The sequence below is a fragment of the Saccostrea cucullata genome, unplaced genomic scaffold, assembly GCF_032062105.1.
Source record: "Saccostrea cucullata isolate Sc308-1 unplaced genomic scaffold, CSIRO_AGI_Scuc_v1 ctg44, whole genome shotgun sequence".
NCBI lineage: Eukaryota > Metazoa > Mollusca > Bivalvia > Ostreida > Ostreidae > Saccostrea > Saccostrea cuccullata.
Window position 1 is genome coordinate 239,369 of NW_026938421.1, and position 18,145 is coordinate 257,513.

At 35.8% G+C, this 18,145-nt stretch overlaps 1 protein-coding gene across 1 annotated transcript; it reads right to left on the reverse strand.

The window, feature by feature from the left end:
- Positions 1-765: 765 nt before the first annotated feature.
- Positions 766-13,332, reverse strand: LOC134250190 (solute carrier family 23 member 2-like). Its single transcript, XM_062732542.1, has 12 exons — positions 12,965-13,332; positions 9,683-9,881; positions 6,871-7,028; positions 4,965-5,068; positions 4,440-4,519; positions 3,992-4,173; positions 3,748-3,868; positions 3,341-3,485; positions 1,804-2,057; positions 1,351-1,624; positions 1,154-1,249; positions 766-1,057 (listed from the first exon to the last, which is right to left on the reverse strand). The coding sequence occupies exons 2-12, from the start codon at positions 9,866-9,868 to the stop codon at positions 891-893; spliced, it is 1,767 nt and encodes a 588-aa protein (XP_062588526.1). The 5' UTR covers positions 9,869-9,881; positions 12,965-13,332; the 3' UTR covers positions 766-890.
- Positions 13,333-18,145: the final 4,813 nt, after the last annotated feature.

Here is an 18,145-nt window from a genome sequence, read left to right on the forward strand (position 1 = left end):
AAAAAAGGTTGAAAACATCAAAGGCCCCTGTGGCTGGCGTAAATTCAGCACTGCCAGGACGACTTGCGTTTCAGTAAGAGCGTTTCATTACGTTAGCCGAAATTTAATCGGAAGGTGCATGTTCGTGCGTAGACATCAATTTTAGTTTGTGGTGGTGGTGGGGGGGGGGGGGGAGGCACAGCCATATATTTTCAGTCGGGGCCTTATCGACTACTAAAAATTTCACATACACACCCTCTCTCTCTCTCACCCTAGTGATCGGGATGTTCGTCCGTCGGTACGTCATCCGTCCGTCTGTCTCTACGTCCATCCGTCTGTTACGCTTTGGGGTAGCCATCTCTTATATTCAACTCCTCCTAAACCACTGGATAAAATTTTAATAAGGCTTTCATTGATTCTTTATTATAGAATGCCATTGTGCACCTCTTTTATTTTTACTTTTTGATCCAACACTTATTTCTGTTCTCTCAGAACAAAACATTGCTCACAGCACCTCTAGATCTAGTTCTACTAACTTGTCTTTAAAATAAAAAATCAAATTAAGACTTTATCAAGAGACATATAGCTTTACTTTGATAGAAATCTAGGTAAAATCTTAACCATTGGCTTTTGAAACTTTTTCAAGACTTAATTTGGTTTAAAATCTCCAAAGATCTCTCTCTCTCTCTCTCTCTCTCTCTCTCTCTCTCTCTCTCTCTCTCTCTCGTGTATAAACTTAAATAAGATAAGCATAAGATTTCTCAGAAAAAATAATGTAACTGCACATTCATTCATTCTTCTTTATTACAGTACAATGTATAGGTGCCTTTGTATAAAAATATTAAAAAGCATTATAAAATTAAGAATAAATAAAATGTAAAATGCTTATTCGTTCACACTACAAAAGGTTCTTAATCCCGTAATGGAGGAATAAAGGGAAGTCGTTGGATGAACCGATTGCGTTTTAATTTTTCAGGAATATAAATATTATAAACACTAGAGTCGCCTTGTAGTGAGTTACCTCCCTTATCGTCAATCATCTTTTTCCAGGCTGCTATCCCTCGCTCCTCTAGAGAGCCTAAACACAGAACATTTATAAACTTAAATATAAAACTACTTAATATCTGTTCTGAATACAATGTAGATTTAAAGCATGAAAAAATAAAATACCTACCCTTTACCGTGTTGTCAAGGAAACATGCTAAGACACCTCCACATAGATTGGGATTAGCCAGTAACATTTTTATCACGCCATCACGTGATTCCGAACCTGTTTAAAATCATTTTAATATTGATTTTTGAATATCTATAATTCAATTTCATTTCATAATAATTTCCAATTTTCGAAAGGTTTTTAAATCCGTAAAATACCTGTCTGTATTGCGTCCGGGGTAGTTTCCAACCAATACGGCACCATCATTCCAAACAAGATCGCGATGCCAATGATAGCGAGATTTCGGCTAGAATTCAGGTTGATGACTTGCAGATTGGACAGGACCACTCCGTTGAACATTCCGTACATAAGCACCAAAGCTCCGCCCAAAACAGGATAGGGTATTATGAGGAAAACTGCCGAGATTTTTCCAATGATTCCAAACAACACGTAAATGATCCCAACCACTATAAAAACGTCACGACTGGCTACCTAAAACAAAAGTCCTCATAAGCTTGAGTTTAATGGAAGCATACTAAAGGTTTACGAAACATTCTTGTGATATTCTTTCAGGTTTAGAAATAATGAAATATTAATTAAATCTTTGCTTTTTTTGCTCTTGCTACCCTTCCCCATCATTTTAAAGTAAAAATAGCAAAAACATTTCCTACCCTCGTTGCCCCGACTGCCCCAATGTTTCCACCATTAGTTGTTGTTGCATGACCGCAACCCAGCAACCCTGCAACAAGGCTACACAGTCCCTCTATCGCTATACCACGGTTAACACTATGAGAAGGGGGCGGAGGAACATTGCACGTTTTAGCAATAGCGTAATAATCTCCGATAGAATCTAGGATGGAAGTAATAGTCCCGAGAAGAAAGCCAGTAAAGACACTGGTGCTCCAAGAAATTCCTCCGAACTGACCTAAAGGTATTCAGTTTCTAATCACGATAACATCATTTTCTTCAGAAAAAAGCAGCATTAAAACAAATCCAAAATAAAAATAAGCATTACAATTATATGTTTAATAAAAACCAGAAGTCTCTGTCGAGACTGTAGCTCTACTGGTTTGTACATATAACAAAGGATGAGAAAAGAAGCCATTGCCATCAGACCAAAACTGTAGAAGGAGTAGCGTTTTAAAGGAATTTCACAGAAAATTCTATTTTTAGTAACCATGGCAACACTGTTCATCAAAATCGGAAACCGATGCATAGTTTTATGTATCTTAGTGTAGTCTACTTGTGTGCAAAGTTATTTTAAAATCAGACCAAAACTGTACAAGGAGTAGCATTTTAAATGAATTTCATAGAAAATTCTATTTTTAGTAACCATAGCAAAACTATTCATTGAAATCAAAATCCGATGTTCTATTTTATGTATCTTAGTTTAGTCTACTTGTATGCCAAGTAATATTGAAATCAGACCAAAACTGTAAAAGGAGTAGCGTTTTAAATGAATTTCACAGAAAATTCTATTTTTAGTAACCATGGCAAAAACGTTCATCGAAATCAAAATCCGATGCTCTATTTTATGTATCTTAGTTTAGTCTACTTGTATGCCGAGTAATATTGAAATCAGACCAAAACTGTAAAAGGAGTAGCGTTTTAAAGGAATTTCACAGAAAATTCTATTTTTAGTAACCATGGCAAAACCGTTCATCGAAATCAAAATCCGATGCATTATTTTATGTATCTTAGTGTAGTTTACTTGTGTGCCAAGTTATATTGAAATCAGACCAAAACTGTAGAAGGAGTAGCGTTTTAAAGGAATTTCACAGAAAATTCTATTTTTATTAACCATGGCAACACCGTTCATCGAAATCAAAAACCGATGCACTATTTTATGTATCTTAGTGTAGTCTACTTGTGTGCCAACTTATATGGAAATCAGACCAAAACTGTAGGAGGTGTAGCGTTTTGAAAAATTGTTTACAGACAGACAGCTAGACATACGGACGGATGACGGACACCTTACTATCGCATAAGCTCTTTTGGTCTCTGACCAGTAGAGCTAAACACCGTATACAGGGCAACTTTTAAAGAAGTTAGTACTAAATCATGGATTTCACTCATTCACTGATTTTCTTATTATTAAGTGTTTCTTACAGAAACAAATACCGGGGTACTATATCACACGTTTTTGTTTTGTTTCTTTAATTGCACATTATATCGTTGGAGCAAAAATATTCTTTTTTCACAATTTACCTGGATATGGTAATTGAAACCAAGCAGCATCGTATACTATATTGAGTCTGGAATCTGTTCGAGTATAAATGTCATCCTTATCGAACACGCCACAAGCGGTCAAAATGGCGGAAAATATCCAGCCTATCACAATGGCGATTAGAATCTGTAAATATACAGATGTTTTTTATACTGAAAGGTAAAAGAAAGGCATACATGTAATTAAATTCCACAATGGAAACAACAAATAACAATGAATACTTAGTAATTTCTATTTTCATTAAATATAGTAAAATCTGCAATGGGGATAGGGTTAAACACAAATCAGATCAAGACGATGATTTGTAATGTAAAAAGGCATATCATTGAATACTTGTAAAATATTTGTTTTGCACAAACAAATCTAGTAAACATGCAGTTAAACTCACAGAGTATATTTGGTGCAGAGGAAACCAAAATATATGGAATCTTTTCTTCTTGGTCCACATAGGTACCGGTGTTTTCTTATGACCGAGATAAAGGAATAAAATCATAGAAATAGCCGCAACACTGAAAATGTATTTTAAACAAATCATGTCATTTTGGTAATAAAATGTAAGGTGGGTCTTTAAAAATCGGAAAGACGGTCAAGAAAACAGTTCTGAGTGCTTAAATTGATAGCTTACTACTTACAGAAAAGCTATTCCCCAGTGGAACTTGACGAATTTGACTGCAGCGCGGACGAGAAAGACGACACTGAGAAAGAGTGTAGGAACGATTGTGATTGGTCCAATAAAACGTAGCAGAAGACTTACGAGACCTGTCGCTCCAATCAGAAACTGGAATGCTCCAGCTGCAACCAAACTTCCCTGTAACTGAATTAACATCATGATACAGAGTTCGTTTGCTCATTTGGTAATGCTTATTGTGATTTTGTTCATTCTTCTTATAACTTCCGAACAAATTAAACAGAGAGAAGAGACTTAATTCATGTAAACACAAATTGGAATCTGGAATGCTCGAGGAAGCTTAATTTGTGTTTAGTTTATTTGCTTATTTATCTATGTACTTCCAGAAAAGACGACCATACACAGAACGATTTTATAGAGACATATATGATCTAAACAAAAAATGGACATACCTCACGGATATTGTCCAGTACAAATTCCCTTTGATCAGATTCATGGTCACTTTCATTCATTGCAAGACTTATATTTTGAGCTGAAAGGTTAAAGTACATGATTGAATATAATTATATTAAATAGAGCTATCTACCAGATATGTGTCTTTTTATGTCGCGTGCAGTGCAGAACGTATAACGATAATTTCAAATCTCTAGAATAGGAAGTCGTAGGAACAAAACAATAAAATGCCATTAGCTGGTTTTCAATCCAATACCGGTATTTGTAAGAAAGAGAAACGTGGAATAGAAGAGCGTATCCCTTAGAGTTCCTGTTAATTTTTTTTTAGCATGGTAATAAAAAGCATTTCAATATAACTGTCATGCCTGATATTTACTTTTGGAAAAGGACAAGGGGTGGGAAAACAATCTAAAGGTGAAAAGACCATGGTTCATGCAGAAGTATAGCTGGAGTCTCGCTAATTTTTTGTTTTTGGAATCTCTATTTTTCTGAAGTATAATATGAAATACAAATCAATACCATACCTATAGCAATATGATTGGTCGGGTCACATTTAGTGGGATCCAATACCTGCATGGCTAACAAAGGAATGAGAAAATCTGAGGCCGCTCCTTGAAATAATGGAAGACTACAAAAAATGGGAAATGTTCTTTTTCCTGAGAGACCCACAAGTAGAGCACATTTTTTCTAGAAAAATGTTAGAACATGTAAAACACAATGCCGTGTGTCACAAAATTTCTGGCCATAACTTTTGATTGAGAAGAGATAGGGCTTTCGTATTTCACAAGTACAATACTTTTGACAAAATATTTCCAAATATGCTATAATTTTTTACCCCTTGACCTTAAAGTTTGACATACTTTTCAAAAAAAAAATTTAATAGTGCTTTTTACTTTCGATTGAGAAGAGAAAGGTCTTTCATATGTGACATGCGCATTTATAATTTACCTTTGACAAGATATTTCAGAGCATGCTTTCATTTTCGACCCCTTAACCTTCACGTTGATCAATTCTCAAAAAAATCCGTAACTTTGGTGATATCTTTTTGAATGACATATGATAGGTTATTCATATTTGACACAATATGCCATAAATAATAGCATCACATCCATTAAGACACCGAAAATGGGGGACCACAAATCTTTAAATCTGCTTGTTTTCTTTTCAAATTCCTCCATGCCATTTTGTAAATTTTATTTTTCCCTTGGAGCTGAACTTCTTTTACATTTTCGCAGTAGCCAAATAATATATAATTTAATGGTTTACGATTTAAATTTTATTTTTCCCTTGGAGCTGATTTAAGCTCCGAAAATTTAATGGTTTACAAAAAAAAAAGAAAAAAAAAAGGATTCCCTGAACTATTCTTACATATTTTGCAGCAGCCAATCTTTTTTGGAGAAGTTGTTTGTTAAATTGTTTACAGAATGATTCATCAATATGAAAATGGGGAGAAGGGAGGGAAAGACCGACCTATGAGCAAAATACGTTGCAACTACAAGAAAATTAATTGTCTCGTTTAAAGTCGATATTCACATAATCTTCTATCTGTTGAAGCAATGAATGCTGACGTTTTTCATATAAATTGTTATGCCATGATTTTTCTTTTTTTCAGATTTTTCCGTTTGTCTGATTATTATAAGAAGCACAAGGTAGGTGTGACCGGTCGACATGAAATGCTTAATCCTACAGTGTACATGATATCTGATACAACCTCTGATGTTTTTCGAGTTCTGTGTTTGCTCTACTTTCTACCTGTATTGTTCCAATGAACTTTTGAACCTAATTACCTTTCATTATTTTCATACGTTTGAACTTAATTAGGCCCAAATTTCGTTATCTTTACTATAGACTACTGGTATCCTTGTTTCATCAACTATTTGTTAGTAGTTTGCCTCATTTAGAAATTGTTCGTACGTAAAGCATGCTACAAGCATAAACCTAAGATTAGGTCTATGCTCCTAGCTATCGAATCAACTGAGAGAAGTAACCCCTGTTTGAAGGTGATATGGGTATTTTTCTTCATATGTAAAGGAAGTTGGTGGTTGGAAAGTTGAAGTCATAACGTTAAACATATAAAGTTTTAAGATACGTACTATTAACGTCTTTTTCTAAAAAAAAAAAAAATCAAGCTATGAAAAATATGCGTCAGTCTCTGTGGTATCTTTAATTTTAACAAACTCACTGGGATATATCGAGTCAACATTAATTGAAGTAACAATTGATAATGAGTTCGTCAGTAGGCCTATATCTAAATTTCGAGTTGAAGGTCACGACCTGTGTTTTTTTTCTCATGTATAATATTTAGAATAAACTCTGCTTCATTTGAATTCAAAATAGATCTGGTAATAACGGGGCACAATTTGTACCCATGAAATATCTCCAGTTTTTGAATTTCAAAAAGGATGCTTTGAAAGGAAAAAGAAGCTTTACCGAGAACCTATTAGCGACATAAGAAGAGTACAAATTCCACACATCAAGAGGGATGAGCTAAGGAGCCTGGTTTTGATGTCGTCATATCTCTCAGCACATGTGACGTCAGCAACCAGGAGAGACACGGCCACCACACCAGAGAGGGAAATCAAGGCATGCTGCAATATTGACATGGATATAAATTTACATGATCAAGTAAACGTTTGTTCCCTATATACTGAATACAAGTAAAAGTTAATATTGTCTGGCATTGCATGGAGTCGAAAGACGTGGCTATATTATTAAATATTTAGACTGAGAAGAGACGCCGAACTACAGGACACCCCGTGCTTTTTTAAGAAGGGGTGCCACATATATATACGAAACGGGTGCCTGTGCGCCGAACGGGCCAAAAATTAGGGAAACAATGATTTTTTTTTAGTGAATTAGCTTGATAACAAACATACAAGGACATGATAACTTTTTAGCAAAAAAAAAAAATTCCAAAGAAAACGCAAAAAATGCTCGGCTTCACGGTCGTGCATTCTGGGAAAACTGGGAAAACTACTATAGATAGACCGTACGATAACAATTTCGTTGTATCATTGTCATCTCCCTCGGGAGATGACACATTAAGATTGTATGCCGGCTCATACATAAAGTCCTGAGAGAGTAAGCCGCCATTAATTTGTAGGAGATTGGCAACTAACGTCTTTTACAATATCACAGTGAGAATCTACACAAGGAGTTCAGAGAGAAGCCTGTAAACTGGTTTACTTTTTTAGAAGAACTAGCTTAGAAGTGTGTGATCTACTTTCGGTTTAGGCCCATTTGCCTTGAAAGCCAAGGAAAATTTAGAAAAGAAGTACGATGCTTATAAAAAAAAAGTTTTGGTGTGTCGTATATATATATAGATCCTCAACACTATGCCTTATAAAATTGGTAACCCACACAAGGAGAATTGACAATGACGTGATTTCTATATATATATTTGTAGTAGTATCCATAGTTAAATCACTCCTAAAAGCACACTGCCCCTAGGACTTTTTCCTAAAAGTGAGCGAAACGTAGGTATATTTGGCTTCTTGTCGAAAGGTTTAAATACTTAAGCTACGTGGGTAGGAATAATCTTTGGACTGCTCTTGCTTTAGTTAGAATGATCTAACTTGGATCCGTACAAAACATCATTTTAAAGATATGCAACGTTCCATCTACCCTTGCTTATTTTAAAATACCTGTCAGTTTAGTTTTCTGTTTGCTGAATAAGTCATTGGGAACTTCAGGTATAATAATCCATATATTCATTGCATTAAGGTCAATTCCTAGTAAATATTTTTAGACTAATTTTTTGGTGCTAGATCCATTATGACGTCATAATCAATTTCAACTTTGTTTTTCCCGTACTTTACGGCTTTTCCAGAATTATGTAGAAAATAGGGTATTTTCATGACATTCAATTTGAAATCATATGAAAAAAGCCGGATACCTACATTAATTTTGATATTAGTTTAAAGAAGAGGCCATGAACATACTAATTACCGTTTTCTAAGAGACTGTAGGCAATCTGAATACATTTTCTTTGTTGAATATGAAAAAAACTCCCATATTCATGACTGGTTCTCTTAATTTTTCATTGAAAATGACAATATAAACTACAGTTTTTCATCTTGTTTACCTACAAATTATGCCTATATAAAATATTTGACCTAGCTAAAGTTGTAAAGCATCAATAAAGGAACTTATTTCTCAAATTTGATAAATCTGTAGGCACCTGTCATTTACTAGATCTCGACCTTAAAATATTTCCCTTCTGTTTTATTTCTTTGACATTATTGATACCAAAGAGATGACATTTCAGGCTTTCTGGAAAGCCAAACTTGTTAAATAACTATGTTTATCTATTGTGTAGCTTACAGTTTAAAGATTACTACGTAATTGTAATACTTCAAATTTCCTTTTTTTTCTGACGAAAAAGCCCGAGTCATTATCTGATTGTTCTAAACAAAGACGAGGGAGGTTTTTCTTTAGTCTAAGCACAACCAAAGATAGACTCTAATTTCTGATTGGTCAATTCAGCCAATCTTACAAATTCAAGAAACAAGAATTTACACTAAAAATAACGAATAAATCCAATTTTTATATAAAAAAAAATTCTGATGTGTATGACTTTTAACCGTTCTTGACAAAAATGACCCAAAGAACCAAACTACTTCACATCTTCACATTCGGAACTCTCTGGATTTCTTTATACAACATACACTTTGAGTTATTTTCTATATTCCTTTTAACTCCCCTGTATTTTCTTTGCTACATTGCCAAGAAATTCTATTTCTAAACCAGCTCGTACAATATAAAGAGTCCCCCCTCTCCAGTAAAGGTCATAAATGTTCCGTTGCGCCAACACTCCAATAGGTCAACCCCCCCCCCCCCCTCGTTTCTTACATATGAGTCTATAAAATACACTTCACAAAACAATTTATAACTTTATCACACTCCAGCCTCGATAAACATTAAAGAATTCTGAAAAATGAATCACTTGATCACGGACATTCCTTTCTGTGTTAAAAAATTGCTACGGCGCTAGCTCACCTATCTTTTTTAAAAGATAAACTTGTATGATTTCAATGCCATGCACGTTTAGGTTTTGCTGACAAAGGGAGACCATATCTTTTGGCATAATTGTCTATGATCGACTTATTGAAGGATTCAGTTATATCGTTAAGGATTCAAACTATGAAATAAAAGCTTTCAAAATTTATATTCTGCAATTAATTTTTATAGAAAAAAAAATTTTATATTGTAATATTGTTATATATTTAAAACCAATTTTTACCTGAAAGCCTGAGATGACGGTAAGGTAGATTGGGGGATGTTCCTCGACCCCGTATATGATGTGTCGATCAATTCGTTTGTTAACATTGACCTCATTTTCTATAACGCTGACCTCGTTTTGGTTCACAAATATCGTTTGCTCTACATCGTCCTCTGTTGCCTCTTTATGATTTGTCACGTCTGACATCTTAAAACGTTTGCTAAAAAAAAAAAACAAACACGAACGTACTCTTTCTATTGATAAAATAGGTTTAAGTCCAAAAAGGTCTTGCTATGAAATGCATAAAAATTTCTTGTACATATATATAAGCAAAGATAGTAAATGTTTATACAATATATTAGCATTTCTTGGTATTCGCATGTAAAAGAATTTCATTAAAATGAATCTTAGTCCATTCTCATTTAAACTGCTGCATTTTTTAATTGTCTAAATACTAAGTATCTTATAAATGTATTTCATATAGAATTTAAAACAAAGGGTAAGAAAACAGAAAAGTATTACTCGTTTGAATTTCCTGTGCGAATTAACAAATTTTTGGTCACCTGAGTTTTTCGGATGACCAGTGCATCCTTTTTCCGTCCGTCGTTGTGAGATGTGCGTCGTTCGTAATTTACATTTTCAATTTTTTTCCGTGAACAACTGAATATATTTCTGCTTAAATCATTTTTGGCATGTGGCATCAATTGATGGAGGGGAAAAATCGAATATCATCGAAAATCATTGAACCCTTGAGGGGTGGGGCTAAAACCATTTAAACACTATCTTTAAAAATCGCCTTCTTTACTCTTGAACCACAGACGCTTGTTTCGGAAATAATTTTTTAACCCACAGTAGAAGAATAACGCATATTATTGTCCTCTACAAAAATTTGAATTTTTCAATTAAAATTTATATATGACAATTACAAATTTTAATTGAAAAATTCAAATTTTTTTAGAGGACATTATTATACTTTGGGTTAATAATTTATTTCCGAAACAAGTACCTATATGTCTTGAACATCGAGTAGTCAAACTGTTTATAAATATTAAGCCTAAGTCTACCTTCCACCAAACCTGTGAATTTTGAATTGATTTTCAAAGCAACTAAGTTCAGAGATTCGAGTGTTAGGGTTGAGCTACAAATTCGAAATTTTATTTTAATTTCCTTGTTTTACTGCGTTTATTGTTTACTCATTTGTTTAGTATAATCATATGTATTTTAAGTTAAATTATTATTACATGTATTTTTTTTTTTTTTGTTATAGAGATCCATTGCAATCATGCCTCCTAAAATTAAAGGCTGTTCTCTGAAAATAAAGTTTTAGAGCATTCTGTAAGTTTTTGATCCTTCCGTCAACATTGCTGACATTATTTGTATCACATCACCCCCCCCCCTTTTTTTTTTGGTAATATAAAGATTAGCCTTAATATATTGCGCTTTGATTGAATTCAGTTTCAAGCTACATCGGCTCTCTCCACATTGTAAAACCATTGTAACAACAACCATCCCCCTTGGTGGGTGGGGGAAAGGGCAATGATTTTTTTCACTTAGCTGGCAGAAGTAGCAGTTTTAAGCGATCAGGGCCTCGACTCTCGTTATTTTTAAGGAGTAGACAAGTGATCGGACTTCAAACCCTATTCTACAAAACGTTACAAACACTTTAAAGATTTTGTCTACATTGTATCACAGAATGATTCCCCGCGGAGACAATCATATATGAGGCATCTTTCTGTACGCGGAGTTAGGTTTTGTTTTGCTTGGACATAAATAGCAGAGGAGTAGCATTGCATGTAACACAGTGAGTGGCAAACATGCTCATCAAAATTTAGAATATATATCTTTTTAATTTATTAGAAACAAAAGTTTTATTCTGGTTAAGGACCCTCTCTACACCAGTGCAAAACGTTTTTTGGACATTGAGAAAAATATATTCTATAAAGGTGTTAATATTAAGCTTCTTTGATTAATTTTCACTATATGGTACGTGGCATTTACCCCCAGGAAAAATAATCAAACACAACACAGTATCAGTAAATAGAAATTAACTGTTAATTACTTCAGTAGAGAAAATACATGTAAATAACATGTTCAGTTAATTTACTAGTACCTTGACCTTTTAAAATGCTAAGAATACTTGAATTGATTATGAATTTCTATTTTTTTTAGAATTTAGATCTAAGGGCAGATCACTCTAATTGCTAAAAAATACCATAGAATCAGAACTCTTTAGTGTGCAGTGTAGAGAGGGTTCTTAAATCTTTTGAAAATTATAGGTTTGTTTTAAAAAAAAGGTAGATATGGCCCAAGTCACAAAAAAGTTTATGTCTTCCTAAAAAGAACAAATAGTTAAAGGTTCCGTCACACAGAATAACGTTTGGTCAGGTTAACACCAGAAGCAGCACGTCATCACACGAGATTGATGTTTGTTGTTTTAGCAGCAGCAGACCTATTTCGGCAAATAGGAAAACATGAATTCTTGCAATACTCTTCAAGTTAGTATCAATCACATTATCCAGCGATAAGGTACACGATGGGCAACCAATGCGGTTTTTAAAATAAAAATGACGTGGTTGCCAGCCCAACACCCATAGTAATCGGACGGTGAATGAGGCCATCGGGCGAATTGATAAGGATTATCGGGAAAAAAATAAGTTGTAGTTAAAATTAAGCGATGTCTCTACCGAAGCCCACATCGCTCCTCATCGGCAACCCATCATTAATACATCCTTCAAGGATTAGTCGATGTATGGCCGATCATCGTTCAGTGTCCGTTGAATCTAAGGTCATCGGGAGTGAGTGGTGGGCAACAGACATCGATCATCGGTCAATATTCGATCAAATTATTGGAAAAACCAAACGATTTAAAATAATTGTAGATAATAAGTAAATGCCACCAAAGACTTTGAAGAATATCATGAAAGAATACAAATTTAACAGAAAAACTACACGTACAGTTACTTGTTCATATAAGCATTGTTTTCTAACTTCTAAAATCAATGTAGTCTGTAATCGTCGAAACTTTATTTCATTATATTAATTTTATATCATCTAAAGAAATGTCCATTAATTTGTTATTAACTTTATTCGTTTGAAGACGTGTTTTGAATATATTAACCATTTATATACATATTTTTTAAAAAGGTTTTGTTGTAATTCCAGGTTTTTTTTTTTTTTTGGATAAATACGCTAATACGCTAAATATTTGATTCAGCAATTTAAAATTTTTGCAAATAGGAAATTGAAAAAGTTTCAAGTTTTGAATTAGCTTTCCCCTATACCTGTTCTGAGCACACTTCTTACCTGGTGAATCAGGTGCTTCCTCAGACCAATATCAGAATACCGCCAGTTCAATATTTTGGTTAGAAATGAAATTTTGAAAAAAAAAATAATCCACGTGCTCTATTCACTCCCAAACGCAGCAATGGCGACCGTTTCCTCGGAGCATGCTTCTCTAAGTATGGGATCAGGTCAGGAGGGCAGACTCGTGTTTTGACAGGCTCTGCCAAAACTTAACACCTGTGCTAAGTGCACAGAGGGCTGATAACGATTAACGTCATCATTTGCAACTTTAGGAGAGATCGACCATGCAGAATCAAATAAAAGTCCCCAGGTATTATTTATCTTTTACCTCCGGCAATTAATAGTCACATCTCGTTATCTCGAATGAGATGGAAAAAAGAAAAACTTCGAAATCTACAAAGATTTGAGGTATAAAGGGAAACTAAGTAAATAAAGAAAAAATTAGTAGACTTCAAGCTCACTTTGACAATCCATGGTATTCGAGAAATCGATCTTCGAAAAATCGAAGTTCAACTTTCCCCCCAGATTTATCAGTACTAAAAAGAGCTTATTTAATGAAGATATCTGATATTTTCGTATGATGGTCCATGAGCTTACATATTTTTAGCTCACCTCAACGATGTTGGGGGGAGCTTATGTGATACCCTCGGCGTCGGTGTCGGCGTCGGCGTCCTGGCTTAAGGTTAAGTTTTTTGGAGCAGTTTTCTTTTTAAGTACTTCTATGTCCTATATTGATTAGACATGCATGGAAGATGTTTCTAATGTCTTTCATTGTACCAGTCAAAGTTTCAGATGCTGCAATTTCAGCAGAGGAATGACCAGGTTAATGTTTTTGGTGCAGGTTAACATTTTTGGTGCAGTTTTTGGTGTAGGTCTCATTTCCGAGTAAGTATAAGCCCTATGTTGACCAAACTTACATGGATGGTACATCTTAGGATGCATACTACCAGACTTGCTTCGGATGCTGAATCTGACCTACATTTTCCGGTTTAGTGAACAGGTTAAAATTTTTGGTGCAGGTTTCATTTCCAAGTTTCTATGAGCCCTATAATGACCAAACTTGCATGGATGGTACATCTTAGGATGCATATTACAAGACTTGCTTCGGATGCTGAATCTGACCTACATTTTCCGGTTGAGTGAACAGGTTAAAGTTTTTGGTGCAGGTTTCATTTCCAAGTTTCTATGATTATAATGACCAAACTTGCAATGGTACATCTTAGGATGCATATTACAAGACTTGCTTCGGATGCTGAATCTGACCTACATTTTCCGGTTGAGTGAACAGGTTAAAATTTTTGGTGCAGGTTTCATTTCCAAGGTACTATGAACCCTATAATGACTAAACTTGCCTGGATGGTACATCTTAGGATGCATAATACCAGACTTGCTTCGGATGCTGAATCTGACCTACATTTTCTGGACGAGTAAACAGGTTAAAGTTTATGGTGCAGGATTCATTTCCAAGTAACTTTGAGCCCTATAATGACCAAACTTGCATGGATGGTACATCTAAGGGTGCATTCTACTAGGCTGGCTTCAGAAGCTGAATCTGACCTACATTTTCCGGATTAGTGAAAAGATTAGTTTTTTATACAGGTTTCATTTCCAAGTAACTCTGAGCTCTATGTTGAACAAACTTGCATGGATGATACATCTTAGGATGCACACTAATGGACTTGCTTCAGATGCTGAATTCGACATACATTTTCCAGATAATAGACCTTGTAAAAGTTATGGGTGCAGGTCTATCACCTTTAACTATAAGGCTTATATAAACCAAAGTTGCACAAATGATGCATCGAGGGATGAAAACTTCAATCTTTTCAGATGCTGGATTTTAATTACATTTTCATTATGAAGAACTAGTTTTAAGTTTTTATATAGGTCTATTCCAAAGTATCAAAATTGCACAAATTTTGCATTTTTGGATGTACACTTTTTGTTGGTTAATTGTGTGACTTAATTTGCCTTACTTAAAGACAACATTCGTTGAGGTGAGCTCTGTAATCTCTGATCACCTATGTTTAATATAGAAAAAAATGTGAAACACTGATGTCCTGTCACGTGTAGGGGGACGGATTAGAGCCCAACCGGCCTCCCCACAACACTCAGGGATCGCGTCTGATAAGAATCAGACCTTAGGGATAGAACTAAGACACTGATGTGCGCTGCCAAAATATACAAATATGCGCAACGTATATACAGACTAAATATATTCAACGTTTTTACAGAACATGCCAAGAAAACATACTAAGCCAACGAAAGTGAAGACGAAAAGCAAACCAGTGCTCTACCGCACAGACAGATCCACAACAGAACAAGACACAGGGTACCACACTTTACAAACACCGTAAAGCGACAGTCATACACTTAATTAAATATGACCAAAATTCCAGCACCCTCAACAGGCCATGAATCAACAAATATTAAAGCAGGACAAAACAGTCCAACAACCCTATTGTCTAATAATAGTTAGATACTAGGAAATATAGTTTTAACTCCCCCAATCTTCCTAACTCAAGTACCGATGTACATACAATCAACCTAACTACGTCTGCATAAACCTAAATACGTCTGCCTATCTAAACAGCCTTCTTTGTTCTTCTCAAACCGCGTGCTCTGCACTTCCCACATCTACTTAGACCCCAGGTGTTACATGCCCCCTTGGGATCAAGTAGATAACCCGTCCACGCGTATTTCGTTGGACATCAGGTAGCAAATACTATTTTATTCACTGCAATGGCAATATTAAATACACAAATATACTAAAATGTTAATGCACAGCTTAGATTATCCAACTGATGCTAAGAATTCACTAAAATAAGAGAGTTGGAGAACTGAAGTCGAATAAATCAGGTACAGGTTAATTGACAAAAAAAGTTCAACATAAATTTAGATTTTTCATGGCCGATTCTCCGAATTCCGGAATACATCCGCGACATTACCCCCTCCTTAATTTTATGCGTCCTCGCATAAGCATTTTATATTTTATATATTTTTTCTTTTCTTTTTTTTTATTAGCCAATAAACATATAACATGCTCTATTTACATTAATCTATACCTCTACATTAATATACATATCAGCCCTCCCTTCACCAATATGTTCACTGGACATAGTCTTTATGCCAGATGGGCTGTTTTCTAATCCTCTTGTCAGATCTACATCTTGTCCCTAAACATGGGTATCTACCAAATCTTGTGTGTTGAACGATTCAACCTCATCTTCTTCATTGTCTACAACGACCTCATCTGCCAAAATCTGAGGTTTTAGCAGTCAACCTATCGGCATGTATTATCTGCGACTGTTCCTTCTACCTACAGTTGACTTCATACAATAGATCTGATTTCTTTGAAACGATGGTGAATGGGTCTCCAAAAGCTCGTAAATTTCGGGGAGTGACCCACCTTTCTCCGAGGAAAGAAAACATATACTTCATCCCCTTTATGAAAGCTTTGCCAGTTTATCTTTGCGTCGTGATATCTCTTCTGTCAACGCATTTCCTGACCCGTATGTTGGCGAACTGCACTATGAGCTTCTTCTATACGCTGTTTCAGTTCACAAGCCCATACATTATGCGGGACGACAGAGGCAGTGGCTGGCATTTCAAACATCACATCAAGTGGTGTCGCCATTTCCCTTCCAAGCATTAGGGCATTAGGAGTGCACCCTGTCGTCTCGTGTTCTGCAGATCTATAGGCCATCATCACGTACGGAAGGTGGATATCCCAGTCTTTCTGGTGTTCATCTACATATCCGCTGAGCATAGTTGCTATCGTTTTATTAAAACGCTCCACCATTCCGTCGGATTTGGGGTGGTATGGAGTGGTTCGTGTCTTTTTAATACCAAGAAGCTGACAGACATCTGCAAACAATTTGCTTTCAAATTGTGCCCCCTGATCAGCATGGATGACGTAAGGCACACCGAACCGAGTAATAACTTGTTCAACGATGACTTTTGCCACAGTCTCGGCTTCCATATTTCTCATCGGAAAGCTCACCGTCCATTTTGAATAGTAGTCCGATACTACAAGTATATACCTATTCCCCTTGTTTGTTATGGGTAATTCCCCAAGTATATCTGTTGCTATACGCTCCATTGGTGCCCCAACCTGGACAATTTGCATAGGCGATTGCTTTGTCTTTTGAAAACCTTTCCGTTTATAATTACTGCATTTTTCACAGCATGCGATGTACGCACGGACATCTGACTGAAGACCTGCATGGCCAATAGTACCGCTGACGGATCTTCGCAACTGCCTTTGTCATACCTAAGTGACCCGACACCCTGTTTTCATGATGTTCACCTAGAACTGTGCGCCTCTCACTAAACGGCACAGCAGCTTGTAACTTAGTGCCTTTACCATCGATGCATCTCCTATACAGTATGTCATCATCAACAATCAAAGCCTCAAATTGTGACCACAGCGATTTGACTACGCGTCCCTCACTACTTATAGCAGAATACTCAGGTCTCTTGCCCTCTAAAACCCAATTTTGACCAGTTCTAAAGCAGCATCTTCCTTTTGTAGAGACTTCATATTTGTGTCCGGAGCTATGTTGCGCACTTGCGATACAATCGGTTCCTCAGGCATGCAGCACTTCTTGCAAGGAAGTCGACTTAGCGCATCAGCATTACTATGTTGTTTTCCAGGACGGTGTTCTATTTTCATTTTAAAATTCCCTAGCGCCTCGATCCATCGCGCTAGCTGACCCTCCGAGTTTTTAAAATTGAGCAACCAGCGCAATGAACTGTGGTCTGTTCTCACGGTGAATTGCTTGCCGTACAGATAATGTTTGAAATATTTCGTGAAGTTTACCACCGCTAGCAGTTCTTTCCTCGTGACGCAATACTGGCACTCAGCTTTTGACAGGGTGCGACTTGCATACGCAATCGGTCTTTCAATGCCATCTAATTCATTCATCTGGGATAAAACAGCTCCAATGGCTTGGTTGCTTGCGTCTGTATCCAGAATGAACTCATGATTATAATCTGGCATTGCAAGTATCGGAGCCTTGCATAATCGCTGCTTTAGATCCCTAAATGCATCCTGACAATCCTGCGTCCAGTTCATCGCAGCCCCTTTTTCTGTAAGCTTTGATAAAGGTTTGGCCCTTTCCGAAAATTTCTCAACAAAACGCCGATAATACCCGCAGAGACCAAGAAACGAACGGAACT

What these genes read in the sequence shown, in the direction of transcription:
- LOC134250190 (XM_062732542.1), bottom strand. Translation starts at nt 9,868, where the DNA reads ATGTCAGACGTGACAAATCATAAAGAGGCAACAGAGGACGATGTAGAG. An exon ending in CCGTCATCTCAGGCTTTCAG is followed by an intron (nt 7,029 to 9,682) that starts GTAAAAATTGGT and finishes TCAATATTGCAG; the next exon opens with CATGCCTTGATTTCCCTCTC. An exon ending in CCCGGACGCAATACAGACAG is followed by an intron (nt 1,250 to 1,350) that starts GTATTTTACGGA and finishes GATTTTAAACAG; the next exon opens with GTTCGGAATCACGTGATGGC.